The following is a 27,080-nucleotide window of genomic DNA, read 5'->3' on the forward strand; positions in this document are numbered from 1 at the left end:
TAGTCAATAAATCTAGCTACCTATTACAGCTCGGGAAAGGGTCAATCGAATCGGATGTCGTAAAAAGGCAATCGCAAGGAAGTATGAGAGAGGACACCGCGGCAGGTCGACGTCGAGTGGAGCGCGGTATTCGCGGTGGCCGCGTTCGCAGCGCCACCTCAGGCAGCAGGAAAATTCGATAGAGGCGGAGTTCGAGGTGCGGCCTTCTCGCACGCTCCTCCCATAAGCTCGGAAGCTGCCCGCGGGCACAGTCGCCGAGCGGCGCCTATGGATCTCAGAAGCTCGCAACGAGACACCGTGGCGCGCCCTGGCGGCGCGTTTCGCAAACGAGCCGGCACCTATTCCACTGACAGGGGCCGAGGCCCGCGGATCTGTCGTCGTTCGGTGCCGGTTTCTTCCCGGTCATTCTTTCCACGAACTGCTATGAGTGAACGGAGTGTTCACGGTCTCCATTAATATTGATTCGTCGTTAAGGATTTCGATAGACGTCGAGGGTCACGGCCGGATCCAAAGGCACCGCTTGCTGCCGTCGCACGCGTAGGTACAGTATTCGATTATGTTCTTTGTCTCTCAAATTTGGCGGGAACGGACCTGTAACACGGCTATCGACAGCTGTCGATAATATTGTGCTGCATAGGAAGTTGGAATAGATCTCGGTACATAGGAGATTGCTTATAAAGAAAGGGACATGAATGAGACTTTTCGCTCTCTACATTTTGACAGGCACTGCCATTGCACCTGCCAATTCAGGTTTAATTATGAATGTGTAAATGTGAGGCTTGGAAACGGGAACGTGGGTATAGCAGGCTGTCCGCAGACCAATTACCATGAGAAAAATGTGGACGAAGTAATACTGCAGAACAAGTATTATCGATAACCTAAAATTTCTGTCGTGGTGATGGGCATTTTTTCCAAGTAGCTTCGGAATCACGGCAAACACTGGCGAGCGAGCGCAAATACGACATTTAAATTGGTAAACGATGATCGAACGATAAAAACATTCCTTTTCAAATGGAACGAATTAATACGCTCGGAATTACATACCGTTTCACAAAACACGAGGCTCGGGGATCGCGCTTTTTTCCAGCGTTGTTTACCTCGACGTTGTTTTCACTAGAGTTTAATTACTCGTGGGTACGCAACGAATTCAACTCGAACGATAAACACTGCACACTCGCGAGTAGGTTATTATCGCGTAAAATGCTCCAGGATTTGATTTTCCACCACGTTGTTACAGACCGTTCACGGTGTCTTACATTTTCAACTTATAAACAGTCACGCGCGTCTACCAAGATGGATGCCTACTACCACCTGGAACTTAATCACAATAATTAAGAGCTTCGCCATCTTGGCCTATTATTCATCTCGCCCGTAGGCTCCCCCACGGCTTTCAGTGGATCGCGTTCAGCGCCACTGGATCGTGCTAAACATGTTACTAGACTAGGGGATTACAGAGGCATTATAAATTTTTCTTGGAGAAATATATGCACTACATATTACAGAAAGTTTCAATTAAAGAACAATATTTTTGTATGCATTATGAAACGGTGTTTTCGTAATATATTCTCGAATACAAATGTGTAGATACTCAACTAAAATCCCCATACGGTATATAACTGCAAGTTAAGTCATAGGTATTATTCTAATTGTGGCGGTAGCCCCTATAGGTCTTGCTGCTAGTTCCGTGCAAGTTATTTTCATGCACCAATATGGCGCCATTAGTAGAAACTGGTTCGTGCGTGTTTAGTTCAAGTTGTGTGAAAAGTTAAATGATTGTTGGAGAATGATAATTGGATATGAAACATTGTGGGATTGTAGGTGAGGTACGTATAACCTGTTTTACATAATATTTGTCATTTACCAAGCTTTGATAATTACTTGCAATCTAAAGAAATGACAGGTTAAGATTTCGATTTCTCAATGAGAATTTATTCGTAAATATCTTGCGTCATGGAAATCAATTAAACATTCATTATCAAAATTCATTATTCATTCATCAAATTGCAGTGGTATTTACAATTACGTTCTTTCTGTCAGGCTATTGCAGAATAACAGTAATAGTCGATCCATCTTCATTATTTCAAATCTTTTTAACGAGATCAAACCACTGACAAAGTATTAAGCTTGTAAACAACGGTTCTCAATGCTGTCTCACGGTGAAATCGAGCGTTGAAACACAACGTGTACAGACACCGGGCCGAAGTGGCGATTTAGTTTCAGAAATCGGCATGTGGGTGGCAGTGGACGGTAGAATCGTTCGGTATGCCGCTGGCAGCGGCAATGAAAAATAGGTTACCTTTTAGTGAACCGTTTTAGAGGACTGTAGCCGTAGGGAATGAAGATCAATAAAACAGCGAGAGAAAAAGAACGATTTGAGGGTGGCTCCGGTTTCAAGGCGACGGTGGCTGCGAAGAAGGGTGGACAAAATAGGGGTGGTAGAAGGAAGCTGACGGGAAGGGGCGATACTTCATTCAATTTAAATGAAACTCGTATTAACGGTGTGAAATCAGCGAATTCAATTAGGCGAGCTTTTATTAATACAACATGATTAATTAAACAATACCGTGGTAGGGGAGTGGGGAAGGCCGGCGAAGGGGGATAGTGGGAGGCGGAAGGTTCAGGGAGTTGCAAAGGGTTGTCGGGAGAGCGGCAGATGTTCGTGGCGTCAACCAAATTATTAAATGTCGTAAGTTGCGCGCCCCAATTCCAGCTAAGGGATGTTGTAAATAAATTCCTTGGCTTTCTTCGATAAACTCCTGGAGTTCTCCATTCTCCCAGAAATTTTCATCAATTTCCCCAGCTTTTTCGTACGTGACAATTTTCAGTCTTAACAAAGAATTTCGAAACTAATAACCATTCCACAACTTGTTCAGAAATTTGTAACTATAAGTTACGCGAACCGTTCGCACTTGCACTGCATTATTCCTGATTATGCGGTCGTTCCTATGCTCCACGACCTTGACTTGACAGGGTCGTGTCGAGCACTTAAACCTCTCTCTCCCTCTCTCTCTCTCTCTCTCTCTCTCTCTTCTCTCTTCTCTCTCTCTTGCCCACATTACCCTGGAAGCAGATGTGAATGCACGCGGCCGACCATGCATGCTCGCTCCTCGCATATCGTGTTTTAGCTATTAGTCAGGCACTCGAAATTTCATATAAAGCCTGTCAATCACTCCCAGCAGTTATTTGTCTCAGGCAATCGACGTCCTAACGAGTCGGAACCGTGGACGATTATGCACGGATTTTAAAGGCATCGATCATTCAGTCACTCCGAGTTTCAATATTCCATCCTGAGATCGACGCTCGATTAATTGGAAAGTTTCGGGCAGGTACTCGCTTCGTAAAGGAAAGACCCATAAGAAAAATACACGTGTTAGTCATATCGGAGACATAAAAGTCGTATAATGTAGTAGGATGATGTAATACCTTAATGACAAGTACACGCTTTCCTAATTATTTTCGGCACCTTTAGAATTCTTATTACCGTAAATATCAATGCGAAAGAATGTTATACCAATTCAGCGTAAATCCTGCAGAAGCGACTCGAACTACAAATTCAAGTGTATTGAAATTCTTGAAACATGTTAAAATCTTTCATTCAATTTAATTTAAATTTAACCAAATCCAATACGCATAGTTACCTTCAGTTTTATGTAAATTAACGGGATTGCTAATAACCCAATCTGTTGTTGCATCTTTAAAAATGAAATAAAGAATACAGGGAAAAAATCGAATGTCGAATATCGAGGCACTCTTCGGTGAAACGAACGTTCAGTTCCCGAGCGGCTCTACGTGTAGTCAGTGTTTTCACCTGCATGGAAAGACACACAGAAGGTAGACGGCGCAGATGGAGGGATCGGTATTCCGCGTCACGGTTTCCAAGGGACGCGTAGGATTTGTTTACGAAGGGTTCGTGAGGCGTGTTTATAAGTGGAGCGGAATTTCCCTTTGTTCTCGCCGAGCGGAACGAGAGCTCCTCTGCGTTTCTACCTGGAGGAAAGTGACACGAGAGAACTTGACCGAGAAATCACCCTTCGTGAAACGAGCCTCTCCAAACTCGGCCGCGATATTAGGCGTGGAGCGATGCCTCGTATTGTATTTCGTTCGACGGATTTAGAGATTAGACGGGGATGCAAATGGCGCAGCTGTGTTGACCGAATGTTCCTCTTGCGCGTGGAGTGGCGGTGCTGCCCGAAGATGGGTACGACGGTGAACTTATTTAGGAACTTAGGTTGTCGCGGTTTCCTCGAGAGATCTCCACGGTTACCTCTCGCCCCCTTCATATCCGGCTGGGCTCGTGTGCCGGGCCGTTCTAAGGTTTAGACGAACTTTTTCAATGAAGATTATTCCGAAGTCTGCTAACTACTCCGTCGAGCTCCCTCGAGGGCTCCCGCCAACTTTTTTCATTCGCCTAACTTTGCGTCGGACGTCTGCTCTCTATCTAAAGGAGAAGCAGCAGGGCGGGCGAGCATCAGCGGCCAGGAAACACTGGAGACCAAGAATCCCGCGTAGTTATACGAGGATGTTGCGTTTATTGCCATCTTAGAACTGTGCTCGCCTGCCAACGCGACTAGATATTAGCCCTTGAACGCGCAATATCTCCTCCGCCCGGACTTTGAACCCGCGACGCGGACAAACCGGGTGAAAAACTTCGTGTGGAGTGTCTTGGACAATTTATCGAGCGGCTTCTCTTACGCGTTATTCCGGGAGCTCAACGTGACTCCATGATTCTGACCTGAAGTCCTCCTTAAACGCAAACATTAAGAAGAACATTTTTCAATCACAAGAGCAATTTCCCGCCTCACGCTGCAAAATTACCACCCCCAAGCCGCAATTTAACTCCCTTTCTGAAACCCCGCGCGGAAAAGGAGCAATTGCTCATCAGCTTCGGAGATTCTCCAGCCACCCGGAAGTGTCTATCCTCGCCGCTCATTATCTGACCGTAAAATGACAAGCCCCCCTCGATTAACAGCCAATTATCGATCTCACGTCCGCTGGAGACGCATCACCGCAGCGCGCGCGCGTGCACGCCGGTCGTGGATCCTGGAGATCTCGATCGCGTTACGTCTGCTCCCTCGTGTACACCCGTCGTCGAAGGCACGCTCGAAGACGCGCCGCGCTCCCGTGAAGGCTCCCGATCCAGGCGATTTATCGCTCGTTAACCTTCGAGCCGGGCGGACTCTCTTTGCCAGCGGCATAATGACCGTAGGAGGAATGCGGCGCATTCAGGCGTCAGGTCCCGCGGCGCCTCGTAATTGGTCCGCCATTCTTCACCGCGTCAAAATACAACGCCGTGGCAAAGATGAGAGGTGGACGTATAAAATAGCGGAGAGGAGCTTCTGAAGGATCTGATTAGCGACGCGTGGATCGCCGAAGCCATCGACGCTGGATCAACGAGACCTCTGAAAGACGCGAGAGAGGCCGAGGGAGGACGACGAGGCCCAAAACGCCAGAGGAGGAAGATGAGATCCCCGGTCTTCTCGGACGTTTGACGTTCATTCAGGTTAACCTTTCGAGGCAGCCTCTTTTCAGCGGCAGAATAAGGCAGCCAATGGTGCCGTGACGCGGCCAGCGTAGATAATTGAACGTTTCAGTGGCTGGCTGCCACGAGTAATAACGGCATATATACACGCCGTACACCTGATTGCGAGGGATCCCGGGATAAGACGGGGCTGTCGGGGAGGGTACGGGCGCAACCGTACGCAGGGCGTCCGTCTCGCTGGAGAACGTCTTCATTATCCGCTGACAGCCGCGTCGACCTTTGAGTTTGGCTGCTCGGATGATTTTCGGCACGGGAACAACACGCTCGCGGACAATGATGCTTTTCGGGGTCTGTCGCGAAGGCACCACTGATTTTTTACGCCGTCACGGTGACTTTCGACTTCGACGGCTAGCTGATCTGCTAGAGTTTATTAGATTTGGAAAGTACGGGGTAGAATCTGATTGGTGGCTTGAACTTGCAGGGGATGATTCTTTGTGTGGGAATAAACTTAATACGTAGAAAGAGACTTTTTTTAAAGCTATTTTGAAGATAACTTCCTCTTGCGCGATTGAGTATGCTTTGGTTAACACATGTCTGTCTAGCGCTCACTGTTTCTACTTGCGGGCTGGTGTTTGGAAAATGCAGACTGTGATATATTTAGTTTATGTAGGTGAAAAAGCGAGCCTCGAGCGATGGGACTCGCACCCAAGATCTGTGGGTTCTCTGTGTACTGGTTTGCCGCGTTACCAGTTCCCCCAACGCCAGAGTTGTGCAGAATTACAATTGAATTACTCCATTAATTATAATTACAAAATAATTCAGTTACATCGTATTCAATTACGTTGTAATTCGTAATTCAGATCTCGCATTCAATTAAAATACATCGCAATTCGTAATTGCAATGTATTTGCAACTGCATAGTACAGTGTAATTTAATTGTAATTACGAATTAAGAGGTAACCAAATTGAGAGGTAATAAGAGGTGGAAAGAAATATGTGGATAAAGGTTTCGAACAGAAAAAAATTATTACGTGTGCTGAATGTGGTATTATTCATAAATTTATAATATATAAAGGGAAATAAACCCCTTTGTTACATTTTTTCCATTTTTTTCTCACTTCTTCAGAGTTTTGAGCTGTAATTTAATTATATTGTGTTTCAATTACATTGTAACTCAATTGCACGCACAATTACAGTAATTATTAATTCAACTAATGGAAAATTTTGAATTATGTAATTGTGTTACAACGTAATTGAATTAGTATGTAATTGCAATACAATGTAATTAAATTACAGTTTAATTCAATTAGCACAACCGTGCCCAACGCCTACTCTGCTATGCTACTCTTTTCCGAACTCTACAAATAGGTACTCAAACTAACGTTTCGTCACCTATGTGCCAATCGCACTATAGGCCGTTCCCAAATGCCGAATGCCTACATGTAGAATATACGTAGATACTCAATGCATATTTGTGTTAACATTTGTGTGATCTTCGAGATCAATAGTCTTCACATCTTTTGCTCTCCACTTACAACAATTCGTTCTAAGTATTCAAAAGTGTTCCCATATTTACCCTCCACGGTTTTGACGCCCTCGCTACTATTACGTAATTCCATACCTCACCCTGCACGTTTCTCTCATTCGATTTCATTAAATTTTCACCACCCCCAACAACCCTCACGTCTCCCCACGTTTCCCAGCGCCACACCAGGCAACTATTTATCGTTCATCTCATTACTGGAAACGAAATAACGTTCCAATAATTGTCTCCAATGAATCCACCGAATCGCGCGCAACCCGGGCAAGTAAGTATAAAAGGGGGCTCGCCGCGGGACGCGTGTACACCCGCCGCTGCGTGTTTGAAAGCGCGAGGGTGCACAGGATCCGCGGTATTCGCCCGTGATTACACCGTCGCGTTTATATTCGGCCACTCCCGGTGACTTTCTATCCGAGCGTTGCAAATAACGAGGCCGGTGCATACACATTCCGAATATTGGCAATCGGGGGCATCGCATTTAATTTGGGCTCCCGGCGTCCGCAGGAAACGACAAACATTTTGTTCAAACATTTGACAAACACTCGTCGCGGCCCCGGCTCGTTCCGCCCGTCTGCCTCGTCCGAAACAACTCTGTCGCTTCGGCAAACACGGCGAAACCGAGACGAGACGGGGGGCACCGTGAAAAAGAGGGAAAGAGGCTGGCGCGGGGAGGGATGCTTGTTTTGCTACTATCCGCGCGGCCAAGTTCGCTGGGCTGCATACCTTGGGGCGTCGTCGACCTCTTCATCTGCACTCCCGGGGTCCTCCCACAGCAGCTTCTTTCCTTCTTTCGTGCTTTGTCGTCCATTCTTCCTTTCGACCGTGTCCGCGCGTCCCCTGCTACGGTTATTGGCTACCTTTGCCTTTGCGCTGCAGCCACTGTTTATCATTCACCTGTGTACTATGCAGGATACGGTGGTAAAGGAGGTGGAATTATTCCTTCTGCAAAAATAAATCAAAATCTCCACGGAGAGTCTTAATTTTTTTTGAGGAAATCGCGTTTGAAGAACTACTGTGCTCTCCTACATTTAACGAGGACTGGGTTTTTGATATTTGCCCACGTACACCTGATTAACGAAATAGTATGCATTGGTTAGCGGCGAGCTTAACTCGCCAAGTCCCCATCTCAATTAATTTCCCCCAGAGCAGATCTAGCTCTTCCTCCTCCCTGAACAAAAATCATCCTTACCGCTCTTTATAAATAATTATTTTAAAATATAATTTTTGGCAGTGAGTGAAACTTTTCCTAGGTACTTGTTGAATAACAAAACCCTTTTGTTTGATAAAAAATGTAATACTCATGAAGTACCAATTAACCAAATTTGCTGCTTTGGGCAGTTGCCCAGCTTGCGCCCTCCTAGATCGGGCCCTGATTTCTCCAACTGAATATGTATTTGACTTTTCAACCTACATCCACCCACAGATTAAAACAGCTCTTCCTTCAACTCCACTCTCCACTATTTAGTATCATCTGCATCTAAAGAAAAACAATCCACTCCACATTACAGAATCAAACGTAACCGACTCAACTGCATCGATAAACTCCACAAAACCGACCACGCGTTCACTCGTCGACCCTCCATCAAATTTGCAATCCGCGAACGATGCACCTTCGCAACCATCCCTCGGGCACGAGAATTCAAATTTAAGGAACACCCTGTGCACGTCGTACAGCTGTAGATCAATTACCCCCGATACGGGTATATCCAGGTCGTACGAGGCACTGGATGACGTTCAAACAAAAGGATACCGATGGACGCTGATAATCACGCGAGGCTGGCGTGCACGCAAAAAAGGCAAGATCCTGCGGAGCGGAGGATGATCGCGCCCCGCCATTTGTAATAACTATTAATTAGCAGGCGTTATCGTTGCTCACGAGATCCAGGTATCGAGCACGTCCCCCCTGGCTAAATGGGAACGTCACGGTGCCCGTGTAAGTGGCTTGTCTAACATTTTGATTAACACGTCTCTGGCAGAACGACGAGGCGGGGACGGCCAGCGAGACGCTAGAGCCTCCCCTCTCCTCTCTTACCCGTCTTTTATTGTGCGTACGGACGTAGGTTGGTATTAGCTTGTCAAGGAGAAGGCGGACTGTCACTCAGGAACCTGAAAGACTGTCTGACTGTCAGGGGGAGGGTACCGACGCCGGGGCTGTGGGTCCCGTGGATCGATCTGTTAAAAACATGTTTACACGCTACCACCGCTTTTCACCTCTCCTCCGCCTCGCCAACACTCCCACCTTGCCTTTTTCGAAGTCGCTGGGGTCCCTCTTGTTCTCCCTTTTTTCCCCCCCTCGACACCCGTGGCTCCACGGATCCCACCGTAGTCTAGCCGTGAACGAAATTGGACGGGTAAGTTGGTCGACTATTTGCTTTCTCGAAACGGGCATCCGAATCGAGCCGGGAATTAACCTTTCCCTCTACCTGAGGGGGCTTGATTCTTCTCGGTAGGTGTGAATGTATAACGGCGGGGGGGTTTGAGAAATAAGGCTGACTCGAGCCCACTTCTGTGTGTCGCGTCTCCAGCTTGTCGAACCGTGAACAGATATTCTGGTTCCTGCTCCCTGGGAACGGTTCGGTCGAGTTCCTCTTCGGGGCTGGCGAGCTCTAATCGCGCCCCTGGAAGTCCTGGAAATTGATCAGGCTTCCGTGAGACGATGCTGTCCCTGTACGCGTGGAAATATCGCGCTGCGGAGGCTCGCTTAATGTCGAACGCATCTTGGACGTCAGCTCGATAGATCGTAACCGCGCGCCGTAATTGCGCCAGTTCATTTCGTATTCTCGTCGGACGCGGGGTTTTGTATTTCGTCGCGTCGAATTATCATACGTTCACCTCGCTATGGCGCTTCGGCGGGATTAAATTTTCACAGTGGACCGGTACTGATTCGCGTTCGTTCGTGTTAATAGGTCGTTTATACGCCGTTCGTCCCGTTTGGATAAAACGTCCTCGGGTCTTCGTTAGTTTTCCACGCCGTTCGTAACTCCCGCGTGTCGAACCGTGACGCAGACTTAGAGTCGTTCCTTATTACCTACGGGGATTAACAATATTGGACCGTGTACCGTTAGTTCAAAGATAAATGTCAGAGTTTGATACTTGTGATCTCTCTGTTGAACCTTGGGATATTCTTGGCTTTGTTCAAATAGCTATTTCAATGTTGTTCGAAAGATTCTTGCGGGTTTAGGACGCCCTGCATGTTTATACTTTAGGATTTCGGGACCCCGATTCGAGGAATATATCGAAATCGTAGAAAAAGGTAAATGGGACAATCTATGTAGTAGGAATAAGGCCTACTTATTGTTAGTTACGCAGAAAAGTATCAACCCTCAACGATCTGAAACTGAGTAGGTAAATTTAGTCTGAAGATTTTAATTGATAAAGAAAAATAGTTTTATTTCTTGTTATTTTTTTACAAAGTTTAATAATGGAATGTTTAATAGTGAGTAGTGTAATTAATATTATTTTAAATTTTCTGTAGCTTTTGTTTCTTAAGCCTAAAATGCAACTTGGTACTTTTATCAATCTATGGGTTGGTAATTTTTTGCAAAATAAAGATCACAAAATTATGAGATCATACTTCGTTTAACTAATTTTTTGTTACTTGGAGGATTGGTAGCTGTCTGCCCAACTAGACCCAATTATGAATCGATCATGGCGGTACTGAAAAAACATTTCAAAACTGTTGCTTATATCCCTATGCAACCCGAGTACAAGCAGCCCAAATAATAGCCCCGGTTTCCCTGGAATATAACACGTCAACATAGTATTTATCAAAAATCAATAAAATACACGGGCTGTAACTCAGAATTACATTTATTACAGCACTTAATACATCCATAAAACGAGTCACATGAAATTACTCTAAAAACATCCAATTAGCAGCAGGACGATCGACGTGACCGTATCGACGTTCGAATCTCGCCGATGCCTTGTTGATCGATGAAATTTTCCTGTCCCACGGACGCAACCAGTTTCGCGGTACGGCTTCGAGCCGATCTCTCTCTTTCACGACTTTTCACACGGAATTTAAATTACTCGCTCGGCTAGGCGGTCTAACAGGTGTACTCCAATTAACAGCGTCTCTTGGCGAAAAAAGGGGTAGGCAAATTTACCGGTCGGTCGCGATTAAAATTCCAGAACAGCGTCTCGATTTATAGTTTCCCGTTACTTTCGAAGTCGCGGACGAAAAACAGACTAATTACCAACCCTCCAGGACTCGTCCATTCATTGGAAACGCTTCCACATGCTCGAGCTTCAACTTACTCTGCCCTCGTAGACACCAGCCAACTAGCTGCGCAAGTCTTACTGTACGTTTTTAATTAAGCCTCGCGCATACCATCCACTTTTTGCCGATCGACAGTTTAGTGGATGTCGTAAATGCCATGAGCTTATATGGGATCGCGAATATTTGTTAATTGCGCATGGAGTGGATATAATACTTAAACAGTGGTCGATGCTATCGAGCATTAAACTGCAGTTCAGTCGATGGAAAGTCGATAGTATACGCTACATCTCAATTTAGAGAAATAATTAATTTTTTTCGGAATAACCTTCCTGTAGAATTATTGAAGAAGCTACTTTAAACTATCATTGATTAGTCAACTGATAAATTAGAAAACTTGAGAATGGTAATTGCAGTCGAATTCCATGTTTGGTCCACGGAAACTACTACACATGTATATCGCTATGACATATTCACTCCTCTTGTGTCGTCCTCACTAACAAGGAGAGTATTTTAGGTGTCCGCCTCCGATCATTTTGATTTTGGGATATGTTATAGAGGACCGAAAAATAAGAAATACGTGTTTTTTTATTTTTCCCCGTTTTCACATTTGGGGGTGAACACTGCCGTTCAAAGTTAGGGTTGAAAAATCATTTTTGTGGAATATCTCGAGAACTATTAGAGATAGGGGAATAGTGTCAATGGACGAATTTTGTGTCTTTAAATGCGAAATATGACTGCATCACCAGATTTTCAAAAAGTCCATTTGTTTAAATAATACATAAAAAATTGTTATGATTTTGCAACCCTAACTTTGAACGCAGTTTTCACCCCCCAAATATGAAAACGGGGAAAAATAAAAAACACGTATTTCTTATTTTTCGGTCCTCTATAACATATTTAAAAATCAAAATGATCGGAGGCGGACACTTAAAATACTCTCCTTGTAAGTGCCATTCTTATTGCCTCATTTGCGTAGTTCTACAAGCTAACTATCTCACGTCTCTTATCCTCTGCTCCTCATCGCTCAACTAAATCGAGTGACCACGAAGTATCCATATTCCATCGCCATTTGAGGCACGTCGCAGTTCCGAGAAAAACTCTTCCCCAATGCAAAGGCATTTCCCGAGGACGAGTTAGCTCCTCTTCCCGGTTAGCAGGTTCAGCAAATATGAGTCGTACGATCGTTATGTCCTAAGAGCCCTGACAAAACTACATAACTACAATGCTGGCGAGACGCCGGGAATATTCCCCCGGCTAGGACACAGCTTACACCCTGAAGCCTCTGGTAGTGGCTCGTAGACATTTTTCCAGTGGCAGCCGTCAGTGGAGCAAGTGACGCACGCTCGACAAATGGTCTCGTCCGCCTATTTTCAGGCCGAGCTCGCTCGCTCCGCCGGGGCAAATAAGCACGGTTTACAGTGGAGGGTGGAGGGGTTGGCGGCGTTACTTATGCAACGCAAAACGTCCCGCTGGAAGAAGAGAGCAGAGGGCGGCGGGTGCAACGGGGGTCGGCAGGCTCGGCCAAATTCATGCCCTCTTAGAATACAACCCTTGTGCGGAAGGGTCGCCCCTATATTACTTACGTAGCCGTAGCTCGTCGCCCCCTTTTATGTACGCAGAGCCCCGCGTATAATACTCGCCTCTGCTATGAGCCACGGGGGTGGCACCACTGGCTCGTTGGATCAGTCTCTTCTCAAATTACCCATCGTTTAGAACTCGTTTTCACCCGCGAGCGCAAGTGCATACAAATATGTATGCTGATCGGCTAGGAAAGACGGGAGTACGTGTGCTGGTGCACGAGGGGGATGAATTACAGCTGAAGTCCATCTTTAAGTGGTGGACGATCCATCAAGTCGAGTAGCAAATTCGATGGCGTATCTCGAACGTCTATTTTATTTCTGTGAGCCTGCCATCGCATTGAGGAAAAGAGATTTAAAAGACATTTATTACTAAATGGCTTAACGAGGTCGATCGGTAACGGTGACTGGGAATTAATATTATTCGGTCGAATATTAATATAAACGGGTGATTCGAAGCGACAGGCAAGAGACGGTCGCGAGTGTCACCGGTTCTCTCTGTGGAACTTAATTTCTGCCCGTTGAAACGCCGCTTCTGATTCACCTCAAGGACCGGCTCGATCGCGCGTTAGTGGACGTTGATCCGATTATATCGTGGCGCCGATCGAGGAATCCTTTGAACGTTAATCTCGTCTGTTAAGTCGCCCCGCGGATAGCCGGTCCAGCGTGTAGCTGTTGCGCGTGAGATCGCGGAGCGGGCGACAGAATCGGGCCAATGCTCCGCGCATGCTTCCACGCGGATCGCGATTAAAGGTATTTAGACGCGACGAACATGGCCACGGTGAATCCACGCAGACAGCTCGACCGTTCGACTCGCGGCGTCATCTTACCAGTGTTGCTTTGGAATAATGGCCACGGTTGTTATTCACGATTTTACGGCTATCGGAGATTACACTCATCCAATTATTCCAGTTAAGGATCGTGACTGGATGATTCTGCTGCGCGCGCGCGTTGAGAGGCAGTGAATATATATATTTCTGCTCGTGGCAAGGTTTTGTATGGAGATTATGGAATTTCGGGATTTCAATTGATGGATTGTCTTCGTTATTGCCCATTGTGCGCGCTGTCTGCGGAATCTCACGGCTGATTGTGCAATTTGCGCTATTATAGATGATAGGACCATTTTATGGGGATGGATGTGTTGAAGATATTTCGTGGACGCATTAGTTTCTTTTTTTGTGTGGAATCTGTGGTGTAGGGTAAAGGCTGGTAATATGGAACACCTGATTTTAAAAGCTTGTCAAAAGTAGGGGAATTTTTTTTTTTTTAATAAAACTGACACGAGGGGACGGAGGAACTAATGTGTAATTATATTTACATCGTCAAATGTAAAATATATCTAATTGATTTCCAATTAAAGTAGAAAAAACGAAAGGAGTGAAAATCAGCTGTTTGAAAAAAATGGTACCTAATGTGGAACACCTAGGAAATTTGTAAAGAAAACTGAAAAATCTTTACTTTTCTTAATAAAAATGAAGATTTATTAACTAGAAGGTACAAATAAACAAATATACATCATTTTTGGAATTTGTTTCTGCTTTCTGCATCTCCTCCACGTTGGGCACGTGAATAATACGTCGGAAGCCCCACATTCTTCGTATGCCCACTAAAAGCAGCGAATAGATTGGGTCCACTTTTCATTGTCATCATTTTTATAATTACCATCGCAAAGTCGACTTCATGTATGTTAGTCGGTATGTTCCATATTACATACACACATGTTCCGATAAGAAATTAAGAAATATACTAAGGAGAAAGTAATTTTGTGGTAAACTATTGTTGAATAATCAAGAACACACATATGTAATAATAGATTATACCAGAATAATACTTTGTAACTTACCTTCACTACAATACTTAACTGTTTGATGCACTCTTCAGAAACTTTTACACACCACGAAAAATATAAACGTTTCTCTTTCAGTGATGGATGTTCGACTAGTGCTCAATAATTGTCAGTAAGGTGAATGTCCCAATTTCTGCTCATTTAAAAGGTTACTCGTCAGAAAGCAGGTGTAAAAAATTTGTTTGCGATCAAAATTTGCAGAGTATTTGATTAATTCTTTAATAATAAATCAACCAGTCGAAAACTATTTAAGAAAGATATTTCAAGATGTTTAACTACTAGTAATTTGTAATTAAATATAATGCTCTAAATGTCCGCATTTCTGCTCACGAAAAATAGCAATGTATGTATTTCAATTCACCATTTGTACCACTTTCTACTCACATAATATGTTGCCTTTTCAGGTTAAAATAAGTTACATCTTTTATGGAAATGTTTCATAACACAACAGTAAAGTATAAAATAATGGATAAACAAAAATTAAAATGCCTTCGAATAGAAATAGAGGTTACAGCATATATTGAATTTTGAGATTATGTTGCTAAAATTTTGGTGAGTAGAAATGCGGACACTTGACCCTAATCCTAATCACCTGTTTTCTACTTAAAATAATCAAAAATAGTAAAAAACCTAAATCCAGAACACATTGTGGTATCTGCGTTTGTTATTAAATAAGAACGTTTACTGCAAAAACTATTCTCTGCCCAATTATCGAATACTAATAGTGACCCTGTTCCCTACCACAACCAGCTAAAACACGGTCGAAAAATCATGAGTCTATCATTTTAAAAGTTTTTCGTATCTTATGCTGCACTTTGATTAGCACCATGCTCGTGCAATACTCGCGTAAATGTTCAAATAATTTAGAATTATATTGTTGTAACTATAGTACAAACGTGGCGCTTATAATAATAAGAAAAATACGAAATGAGCAGAAATGGGAACATGATCAGAAATTGGAACATTCACCTTATCATCGTCTATTGTGCCTAGGAATCCAGTATAGACAATTACCAGAAGAGTTCGTTATTTATTTACCGAAATATTACGAAGTTCCATATTACCTGCTGTTCCATATTACCTGCCTTTACCCTATTAAGCATTATTGGACAGAGAGTGTATAATGATATGGCACCGACCACATTTTATTTCATTCTTACCACTGCTGATTAAATAGCAGCTGCAACCCTAACTCTAATGGAATTATATTGAATCCTTATCTCTTCGCAAGGAATGACTATCGAATTTAAATCATTTTATTGAACTGAATACCCAAGATAGCCTATTCTCGATTTCGAGAGGGAAATTATTTTTCTATTAAGAGAGCATAAGAAGAGAAACACTCTTAATGCCCCACCTGGCAAAGTATCGTCTCGCGCGAAACATCGGAAAGTAAGAACGATTCCAGGTTAAACGATCCACCGAAGTGTGGTTATCAGCCCCGGCTGGTGGCCAGGAGCATTTCTGTCTTCCTCCTCAGAAGAGTCTTTACGTGTCCGATGCTAATGAACTTCCATCTCCGTTCCCCGTACGTGTCATCGATCATTGCTCTCACGGCAAGAGGATCCAGTGGGAGCCGATGGTTCAGCGTCCCGACGAGTGTACGCGGCGTCGACAGCTGCTTTATTCTTCGGATAGCACGGCGGGTAGCTGGATGAAGGCGCGAGGATGGAAGGAAAGGGAGGCGGGGATAGCTAGCGAAGAGCAGAGCGGAATAAGGGTGGAAGGGAGAAAATGGCATAAGTAGGCAGAGGACGGCATCTTTGACAAATTCGATTCGCGTGTCACGGCACGCGGAACACGCTGAGAGCCGGAAAAGTGGAGGGTGTTCCACTCTCGCAGTCGCTAAATCAGCTAAATGGCTGGCAGCCAGGGGGGTGGAAACCTGTGTAACGCGAGGTGTGACAGGCGTGGCTGACGCCATCGGGCGAAATCTTGAATATTTGATGCCCCGCGTCTCCAGCCACCGACGACGACGGAGGCGACGAGATAAAGAGAGCCCCACGGCTTTCACCGTCATGTAGGAAACGTCTCGTCAGCTGCTCGCCAGGAGGAATCGCATCTCTGCGGCTGTAGAGTAGTCGTCCTCTCGCTCCTGCCCTTCCCGAACGTTATTCGTCATCGTGTCCCTCGCCGAGCTATTATTCAAGGATCCGAGCCTGACGGAAATTGCTCGGGTCAGGATCGGTGTCTTCTTCGAAATTCTTAGGGCTACAGGGGTGGCGACGAGAACGCACAGGACCCTTGCTATACCTCGTCCACTGCGACAAAGTCACTCGACATGAATTTATAAAAAAAATTCACTTCATCCAACTTCTCCTGCCCCACTCTGCCATAGTTACTCGTTACATGGCGCAGAAGAAAGTACCTACACAGGAAGAGCCAACTACCCTTCGTCATCGGGTCCTGTCCCCGAAACGGCACTTGCCGCGCCACGACATCCACTCCGGCATTATGAGTCATTTACGATCCCGACCAGTGCCAGCCGCGTTCACGGTTTTACGACGTGTGTGCTCGGAACGTTCCAGCTGCGGCAGGACGATTGAATTAAGCGTCTTAAAAGCGGCGATCTCGTTTACGTGGCCACGGAATCATCATCGCCGGCGTCCATTTCGAAACGGCGCAAACAGAGTTTTACTGCCCCCCGGGCAAACAAGGCTCCGCACGCCGCGTAGCGCTCGTCCCGGAAACTCATCCAATTAATCATTTTACGATCCATCGGGTTTTTCTCGCTGCGCCCTGCCACACCCACCGCTCGCGCATTTATTCTCCTCTCGTACCGACGTCGTCTTTCCGCGGGCCGAGGCATTAAAACAAGCTTGCCCTCCACCGTCCGGCCCCGCGCTATTGATTTATATTCGCGCCGCGTATGTTCGACCACTCGCTGGACAGAGCTCCATCATCCGGCCCAGGGAAGCCGGTGATAGGAAGCTGGACACGGCCGTAACGTTTATAGACACTTCAAATTTCTAACGGCCAATGGCCTGCGCTTTACCCTGTGTATCCGGCGCGCTCGAACTTGAAAAGGGAGCAACCGTTCGTGACTGTCGGCGATTCGAGCGTGGCTGCAATCGACATTAATGCATACTAATGCCGACCGTGCTATTCACTTTTCGCGTGGCTCGCGTGTACGCGCGCGGCATTAATTCACGATCGCCCCGTCGACTTCGGAGGAAATTCGCTGTGTTCGGAATGGCACCCAGGGACGCAGGCTCTTCTGACGCTCTGCTGCTGCGTCGTTCAAGTCGTCGATTTTGGTGGCTGGAGGAAGTTAAGGGGGGTGGTTTGTGAGGAGGGAAGAAGTAGGGGAGACCGGGGCTAGTTGTTACACATTTCAGTTTTTTATTTTTTATTTTTCTTTGCATTCCATTTTCAATACTATCAATGACTCTGATTTAAAGTACGTTCTTTCCTCTACCGATGACCGCTATCGCATGTAATTAAACGAAAACCATGGCTTTGAAACAAGCCATTTTGAAAGTCGAGACATGTTGTAACAACTAGCCCCTACTCGGGGCTAGTTGTTACGCAATACGGGGCAAGTTGTTACAGAATTAAATTTTACGAAACGAGGCTTATTATGAATAATATAATTATATTTTCTTGAACAAAAGCAAGTTTATTAATATTAAGAATCTGTTACAATAAATATACAATAAAAAATATATTTGGAAAATAATAAAAACTACTGAAGTCAGTTGCACTAATTATCGTCATCCGTTTCATACAGGGACTCGCAATTAATGCACACATTAAAGTGATTCTTCGGTGTTGCACACTTCTCATGTGCCCACTTTTTGCATTCCATGCACTGAAACCACTTTGTGGAGCCCCTCTTTGAATTTGAAAAAGGAGAGAGACAGTGCAAGCAAACGCATTCTTCATCTTCGGAGGAGGAGTGTCTATTATTTGTGGTGGATTTATTTTTCATCTGCCTTTTCTTTACTGTATGTTTTTTTTATTTTTATGTCATCAGTTTACTTTCTAAAACTTTTTAATAAAATCTTTTTAGGTTTTGATTTGTTACTTTTCGTTTTTTCTTTTAACAGTTGTTCCTGACGTATGGATTCTCTTACAGGCGTGTTCGTTAAAATTTCTGATTTCATCTTCTTTCTTCGTACAATTGTGGTCTTTTTTCCGCTACAGGATACGGTTTTACTTGTTCAGGAGTTACATGTGGTTGACATGAGTTGGCAAAACTTGTAGACGGTTCAGACGTATCAATAATTATAAACTGGGACACTATTTTATTCTGAGGAGATTCCCCCTCGATTATAGTTTTATCTAAATTATGTGGAAGAGAGCCACCATAGTGGCGTTCTGTTCCAAAAAATCATTTAGCGGGAAACCACTATAGTGACTCGTGGTAACTAAAGGATTAAATTAATAAATTAGTTACTAAATACAATGTAACAATATGCCCCTTTCCCTCTGTAACAACGTGCCCCTTTTCGTATGTAACAACTTGCCCCGGTTGACACCATTGTGTATAAAAAGCTATAAGTTCATACCAGTTGGGTGTATTCTTACGTTCTTGTTGCCAATCTGTAGCTAAAGGAACACTGATTCAAACGTGGTAATATTAATTTACATACATTTATCTGCCTGTTCGGTAGAAAAGATTGAAGTAGAAAGAGAAAAGTTACTATTAGTACCGAAAACACAAACAAACTGTAATAAAGTGACAACGCGTGAACCGACTACAAACAAACAACATACACACCTGTGTATGGTTGAAACACATCAGCCACTTCATCGTCGAAGTGATAGCGCGTGCGAAAAAAATTTAAACTGCTTTGTAACAACCTGCCCCTGTAACAACTAGCCCCGGTCTCCCCTACGTTTTTCAGTTTTCAATTTTTGTGATTTTTATTCGAATTAATTACTTAATAACGAACGTGCTGAAATATACTCTGGTCCTTCCAAGAGGATAATCGCAAGTGAAAAGTTAATATATTGCAAGTGAAAGCTTGAGAAGGTAGATACAAAATGAATGAAGAAATGTTACTTGGATTTTGTTGCTCCTGGAATATACCTATTGTGATATCGAACTTCAATTATCGTCTGGAGTGTACATTGGTATAAATACAATGGTGCAACGATTATTAATAATATCACAAACGATAGGAACACGAAAGGATCCAAAAAGACAACCACGAAAGAAAGTTGAAGAGGGCGAAGCAGAAGCACTGAACTCGTCAATACATCCCTCCTTCTATAACTTCCAAAATCAATTAATCCCCCTCCATAATCTGCATTTCTCCCCAAAACCCGCCTCATCCCGAAATATTTGAACTTGATGCTTCGACACAAAAACTACCACCCCCCTCAAAACCATACATCTGGAAAGATCGATATGAGACCGAAACAGTGCAAGAAAAACAGAAATAAACATAGACAGCATCGAAGGGTGGGAGAGAGGGAGGGGAACACAAACCAACGAAGTGCAAGGGGAAGCAAGGGCGGAACGAGCGTGTTCGTGAAAAGTACGAAATCGTCGGTTGATAATGGGTGCAGTTTATCAGCCCCCCTCGACCCCCTCGCCGCCGTTCCGCGTTCCACTGCCGAGTAAAATCCACCCACGCTTTTCCGCAGGGAACAGCGACAGGGACGAGCCGCGCAGAAGGGGGCGGTTTCATTGTACCCGCGGGCTGCAAACAATAATCATGACACGCTGGATTGCCCGGCAATGACAATGGGAATTGATGATATATCGATTGCTCGCGGCCAACGACACCGTATAATTGTTTTACAACGGCGGCGCCGCCGATAGAGAGCCGGGTGCGGCTACGTAAAACCTCTCTCGAACAGCTACGCGCGGGATGTATGCACGCCTACGCGCCCTTTTCGGCCGATCGACCAAACGACAAAAAGAGACGGACGGGGGGGGGGAGGGGAGGGAAAGCGAGAGAAAGAGAGAGGGGGGTTGGAAACGCGATCATTCGCGAATAATTATTATTGTTCGACGCATCGAACCGGTTGTTTACGAGATATGTATACGGGGAAACGAGTCCCAGCGACACGGAACCGATTGCGTGAGAATCGAAAGGCCGCTGGAATACGGGAATAGCAGATGCTCCGTTGGTCGATACTTTTATTGATCGTTGCCCTCGTTCCTTGTTTGGTATTTCGACATTACTTTTTGTGTTTGCGACTGATTCTTCTGGTTTTCTCAGTGCAGATTGAGAAGTGGCAGGCTAGGAGAAGTAAGCAGATTTTAGTTTGTTTACTTTGTTTTTAATTTGGCGTTCTTTGACATGTCCCCTTTTCGAAAGTGAAGCATCTGTTCGACATTTATATGTAACCTGAATGCATTTTAAGTTGATATTTTCTCTGGCCTGTGCTCGTTCCCTCCTTCAAAGTGAAACATCTGCGTGCAGTCTATAATAAAGAACTTGAACTAATTTTAATTTCATGTTCAGCGCTATGTTCCACTGTCTCACTCCCTGTTTCGAACCTATTGTCTTGAATCTTGCTACTTGAATAGTCAGTACCAATGCGCCGGTCGGGCAATTTCGACACATTCATCAATTCAAGTTCATCACTTACCTTGCCTAATCTGATATTTCCCTTAAGGGGGGAGCCTGGTGTAACTAAATGAAAATCGAGGCATTTTCGGGATTTTTTTTTAAAGAAAGTATTGGATAGATCTTTCTGAAACTTTCAGGATATTGTATTAACAGGTTAAGGTATATAACAAAAAAAAAAATTGATTAAAAAAGAGCGGCAAATAACAAAGTTATGCCCAGTTCGTTGGCGACGCAATTATTGCACTGCGGGCAACGTAGCGTCTTTTGGTTTCATCTGAAACCAAAAATCGAACAATTTTCTTTTAGTTCATGAGTGTACGCACAGAATGAAGAAATTTGAAACTTAAAAGATGCAAAATGAACAAATGGCGGCCTCTGGAATAAAAAGTTCACTGTTTCCAACGAAATTTTGCCTTAAATGTCTAAAAAAAAGTTATTTATTTAAACAATATCATTATACTAATAACTTAGTACTATGAAGAAAATGTTCACAAATATCCGTGCACAAGGCCAAGTCGATTGGTTGAATATTTTTTGAGTTACATTGCCCGCAAAGTGTAAAACTGTCGTTTCGAGAAAAACGCATTTAAAGTTGTGTGGTAGCCTGGCGCTCCGTAGCAAAATCGGCTATATCCGCTTTAATTTTTCGAATTTCGTTTTGCTGCTTTGGGAGCATATTATCGTGACGTTCAACTATTGATTTATGCAAAAAAAAAAAATCGGTTTCTTCGATCCGCTACACCAGGCTCCCCCCTTAATGCCTCGGTGTACCTACTAATCTTCCCTCTCAAAGTAGCTGATCTGCCCGCGGGTTTACAAGCACCCCGAATACACCGAGGCACAAAGTCAGTCCTCGTATTTTAAATCCCACAGAGAAATGCATCCGTGAACACTCGCGACGCTGCAGCATGTCCCAAGCACCCCTTACAAATTTCCAAGCAGGAATTCGCTGCGTAAACGGCCAACGGGTCGCGCCCGGAGGGAAGAAGGCCCTTCTTGAAGGCGCCTTCGTGGCGTCAGCGTGTGGAATCGGGCTGAGAAATAATCCACCCGGCCTCATAAGCAGCGTGTCACATGCAAGCGCGTTGTTGCGGGAGCGGATGTGTTCGCTAAGAACAGGTGGTGCCTAAAGGGCGGAGAGATTTGTAGTTTCATTAGGCAGCGGCTGCTGCTTATGACGCAGGGACCCGGTTGTCTACAACCACTTACATCGCTACTTACCTGCGTCGTAAGTAACCTCTATGGATCTAACGGTCTCCAGACTCGCGGGAAAAATTAGCATGTGCGCCCACGCGGGAGCTGCTCCACTAATTCTGGACCGCTAACACGGTTTAAGGATGGTTAAAGCGTGAAAGCGGGTGCTACGCGTTGTTTCGATGTAACAATATTTGTTAGCCGGAGTGTGATCAAAGAGAAGATCTCTCTGTGTTCATTAGGAGCTATTACAGACGACGAAGAGAGTCGTAGGGTGTTCTGTGATGGATTTTAGTTGACATTAAAAGCTTGATAATTTCAGTATTTTATTAAAATGTAACACTATTTTTGGCAGGTTCTGTGGATGCGAATTTTTATTCGACAGGTGGAAACCACCCTTCTACTTAACCAAGTTGCTTTAACTTCTTGGTCTCTAGGTGCTATTTTCTTTTTTAGATAGAAATGCAATCGAAACGAACGAATACATCCCCGTACAACCATGTCGTTACTATATAGCTGAAACGACATTGTTATTCTTCGGAATCCTGCTTAAAACGCCACCAATCTCTTTCCAGATAGTACAGATCATTTGCCGAGATCCCGGGAGATCCTGAAAAAATGGCGGATCGAAAGTTTGCAGCTTCGCGGGACCGCAAAATTGGCTTTCGACGGGATCCAGCTGGAAAAGTTTCCCCGATTGCAGCCAGGTCGGGTCAGGTAAGGGCGACGAAGAGATTTTAAAGAAGTTGGCCAAATTGCGCGACGATCTCGAGGAAACGACACTCTGCTCGCGTGTTCCCGCAGCCGAGACGCCGCCCTGAAAACTTTTTGATGCTGGTGTCGCGCCGGGAGGGGCACCCACGACTTCAATTCCGCATTCATGCATTCGCACGAAAAAGATGCAGATGGCGTTCGTATAATACGTGGCGGGGAAAGGGCAGCTGCACGGATCCGCCGATTTTGCGGAACGATCTGAATAAATATACAGCCCTGCCTCTTCTCACGCGTGACGGAGCACGAACCGCGGGCCCCATTGTGCCCCTTTTGTCGCTCAATTAGCCGTCGGGGTGGTTAATCCGCAGCCTCTTGCTCTCGGTGTAAATATTTTAGCGATACATGTAACCGAAGAGTAAGCGGCTGTAACGACACCTCCAGGTCGTTTATCGTTTATTGATCCTGAAGATAACATTCCGTAGATATGAATATTTAAGTATGGAATGCTGTTTTTTTTAAATCAAAACGAACTGAAGCATTCCTGAAAGCGTGACCTTATCAAAAATCTCTAATCACAAAGTGAAAACGATGTCAACTTCGTTAGAATTGGGGAGCCTAGTGGAAAACAGGCACATGCCACATACCTATGCATAAATTTCAACTTCTTCGTACCATTAATTCGTCCCTGCAATGCAGTGTAATTCTATCTCCTCCTGATATAACAGCTTGTAGGACGTTTCGCCGAGCAGGATCATATTGAATTTTCTTCGCGCTGAGAAGAAACAAATGCGTAGTAGAAAAAAGGGCCCACTCGGCTCCTCAGAGACACATGACCTAATAAAATTAATTTTTCAGCCAAAATTTGATAGTAGTTGCCATTTACCATCTAATTCAAGTGCCATTTAAACTAATTACAATTTCGCACCGCATTGTCTATGAAAGCAATTTCTCCTTCAATTTGCTTCTCCTCTAAAATCCTAAAACGGTGGCATGTGTCTGCTTCCCGCTAGGCCCCTCAATTCCAAAGACAAGCAAATAAGAAGCGAATTAACTATAAGTTCGTATCGCTTCCCTATCGGCAATAGCATTCGCCAGAAACGGTTCCCACAAATTCCAAATACGAAATTACTACTCGAAACGAGGCTCGTTCCTCGACAAAGAGCACCGTGCCACGTCCTCTTAATCCCAGTGTCCCGGCTGACGAACCCTCGCCTCAAGAGACACGCGTGTTACAACGGTTCCTACCGCGTCACGCTCCTTTCGAGCCGCTCGAGGTGGATGATTATTCCATCGTTTCCTCGTCGCTCTTCTACCTTCTTTTTTTTTTCTCGCGGCCACGAACGTGCCACGGACTCTGATCCGCGGATCTCACGGCGTGACGCAACCGCAGCAGCTCTCGAGCCGCCGTGGAACATCCCCCGCGCCCGACGCCACCCCGTTCCTCCACGTCCAACGGGATGTATCGACTCGGCAGAAGTGTCTGGACGTGTTTCTGCCCGAAGGCGCCGTAATTACGGGTATCTTTTATAGGCAGGAAGGAGATATTTATACAGCAGACGTACGAGAGGCGCAGGGGCGGGGGGGGGGGGGATGATCGAGGAGGCCCTCTTCTCCGCGATGACGAGACCTTTTTCTATCCCCGTGGTGATCGGTCGGACGTGAGGAGGAAGGGGTGTACGCCGTGTATTCGGTACGGCTCCCAGAGTTCGTCCTAACCGCGTTATTTCGTTCCTCCTCTCCTCGCCCGAGCGTGGCGAATTAAGCGGCCATTCAACGGAATTCGACGCGTTGAATGTTTCCAAGCTTGTTTGCTTAAACGCACAATACGTCGCCACTCCGAGTGGAATGAATCGATCGAATGCTATAACGAGGCGCCCGTGAGGAATCTGATGGACGAGCCGGCGATTGCTACAGGACGACCGATAACACTGTCCAACAAAATTAAACTTTTTTTCTGTTCTGTAACGTTCAATAGCCGCGTCTTATAGATTTCTGTGCGCTGGAAACGAATGCGCAAACCGTTTATCACCATCACCCTCGGTTTTCGATAAATTCGATTTTGGAAAAGAAATGCAAATTTTCAACTTTGCACGTCTTTTGTGTGCAAACAATAATAGTTATTCGGTTGCATGGTCGGTCAAATTATTCTATGAACCCTAGCGAATACAAAGATATAAGTTTAAAGAACGATCAAAGGGAAAAGGACACCCGAAATGCACCAATTTTTGCGTATATCTTGCTATATATTTTAATAACTAAGGGTCTAGGAGAAAATTTAACTGCTCCACGCGACGCAGCAGAAATTTTTCTTTCGGGAACCACCGACAGAAGTGGTAAGTCACGTTTTGTTTTCAATACAGAAGCGAAATAGTTTGTCAAAACGTGTGCTGTCGACAGTGGTATTCACGCGCGTTAAGCGATTGTGCGACGCTGAGCGGCTGTATATCGCGTGCCGCCGTTGACTACCACTGTCGACGCCGCACGTTTTGCCAAACTGTTTTGCTTCTGTATTGAAAACAAAATGTGTTTTACCACTTCTGCTGATGCTTTCCGAAGGAAAAATGTCTGCTGCATCGCGTGGAATGGTCAGATTTTCTCCTAGACCCTTAGTTTTGGAAATAAATTTAAAGATATCTGCAAAAGTGGGTGCAATTCGGGTGTTCTTTTTCCTTTGATCGTTGTTTAAACAGATTTAAATGTTCATAATCCAATAATAACTTATAGCGTTGTATTCGGGAGGGTTCATAGAATAATTTGGCGTAACAAGCAACCGAATAAGTAATACCGTTTCGACACAATAGATGTTCAAATTTGAAAATTTGCAGTTTTTTTTCAAAATCGAATTTCTCAAAAACTGAGGGTGATGGCGACAAACGGTTTGCAGATTCGTGTTCAGCGCACAAAAATCTATAAGAAACGGCTATTGAATCTTACAGATCAAAAAGGTGTTGAACAGTGTAATGGAACAAGGGGATCCTTCTGGATACCATAAGGGAGCGGATCCATCTTGAATTTCTTTGCTTATCTCCTCCTTTACGGGGATACTTTTTATCGTGGCGCTTCTTTTAGACAATTTCTCGCCTCTGTTTAAGAATCTTTAAGAATCTTGAGACTCTGTGCAAATATTAGAGCTTCTTGATTCTTGGAGGATCGTTCGATTAACTGGACTGAAGAATGTAAAGTCTAGGGGAGGGGCGATGAGGGGGGGGATGGTGATAGAGGGAGAAACGGTGAGCGAGTTAATTTCATAGCTGATCACCCCGGGTAATCCGAGCTGGGGCGGCGCCAGTGATGCGGAAAACAAAGCTGCAGGGTGCGACGAGTCACCCTACCAAGCTTTTCCGAGTCGTACGTCATAAGTGCTTCCGCGCTAGATTCATCATCTTAGCCAGCTTCCCGACCGGGGTTATCCACTTCTTCCACCCTTGTCGACGATGCTAGACGGCACGGTGACGGGGATTATTCTGCTTGAACCGCCCTGAGACCTCGCCTTCCATCGTGTAACAAATCTTCTGCTTACCAATCTCTTCTTGCCTCTATTCCACTGCTTCATCGTGTCGAACTTAAACGAATAGTCGTTTTCTCTACATACGAGTACCTTCCGCGATGACTTTCTTATACGGAACGACTTCCAAAATTCGAGAGGAACGACACCATGTTAGTTTCTCAGATTTTTACTCTCCTAAGGCCACTGGTATCGGAAACAGCAAGTTTCGATCCTTTCAATTCAAATTCCACCCTCCACCTTTCATCCCCCAAAAGCAGCGTACATTTCATCCACCACCATCCGCCACTGTTAGCGCCGTTAACGCGACTCCTGCTTCCCATTCGTTAGCGCCACTTAACGTTCCACTTCCTCCACCTCCCCCGGATACGCTGCCGCGGCGTGATTCCGCTACAACCGTAAACGCGTCAAGCGGCGCGGGTAAAAACGCGGCGCATACGGTTCAGCCCCCCTCGGGTGATTTTTATGCGTGC

The 27,080-nt window shown here is 45.0% G+C and overlaps 1 protein-coding gene across 11 annotated transcripts in view; it reads left to right on the forward strand.

Moving 5' to 3' along the window:
• Positions 1-269: 269 nt before the first annotated feature.
• The window catches only part of LOC143373994 (uncharacterized), a 146,976-nt gene continuing 120,165 nt past the window's right edge, over positions 270-27,080 (forward strand). For 5 of the 11 annotated variants that reach the window (XM_076821776.1, XM_076821769.1, XM_076821813.1 and 2 more), the window contains exons 1-2: positions 1,728-1,818; positions 22,964-23,105. In XM_076821776.1, coding sequence (XP_076677891.1) covers positions 1,797-1,818; positions 22,964-23,105 — 164 coding nt within the window. In that variant the 5' untranslated portion in view covers positions 1,728-1,796. Of the gene's footprint in view, positions 542-1,727; positions 1,824-22,963; positions 23,106-27,080 lie in introns of those variants that run through there. The other 6 variants (XM_076821786.1, XM_076821804.1, XR_013086593.1 and 3 more) reach the window with 5 other exon arrangements.

This window comes from Andrena cerasifolii, chromosome 1 (genome assembly GCF_050908995.1).
Source record: "Andrena cerasifolii isolate SP2316 chromosome 1, iyAndCera1_principal, whole genome shotgun sequence".
Classification (NCBI taxonomy): Eukaryota; Metazoa; Arthropoda; class Insecta; order Hymenoptera; family Andrenidae; genus Andrena; species Andrena cerasifolii.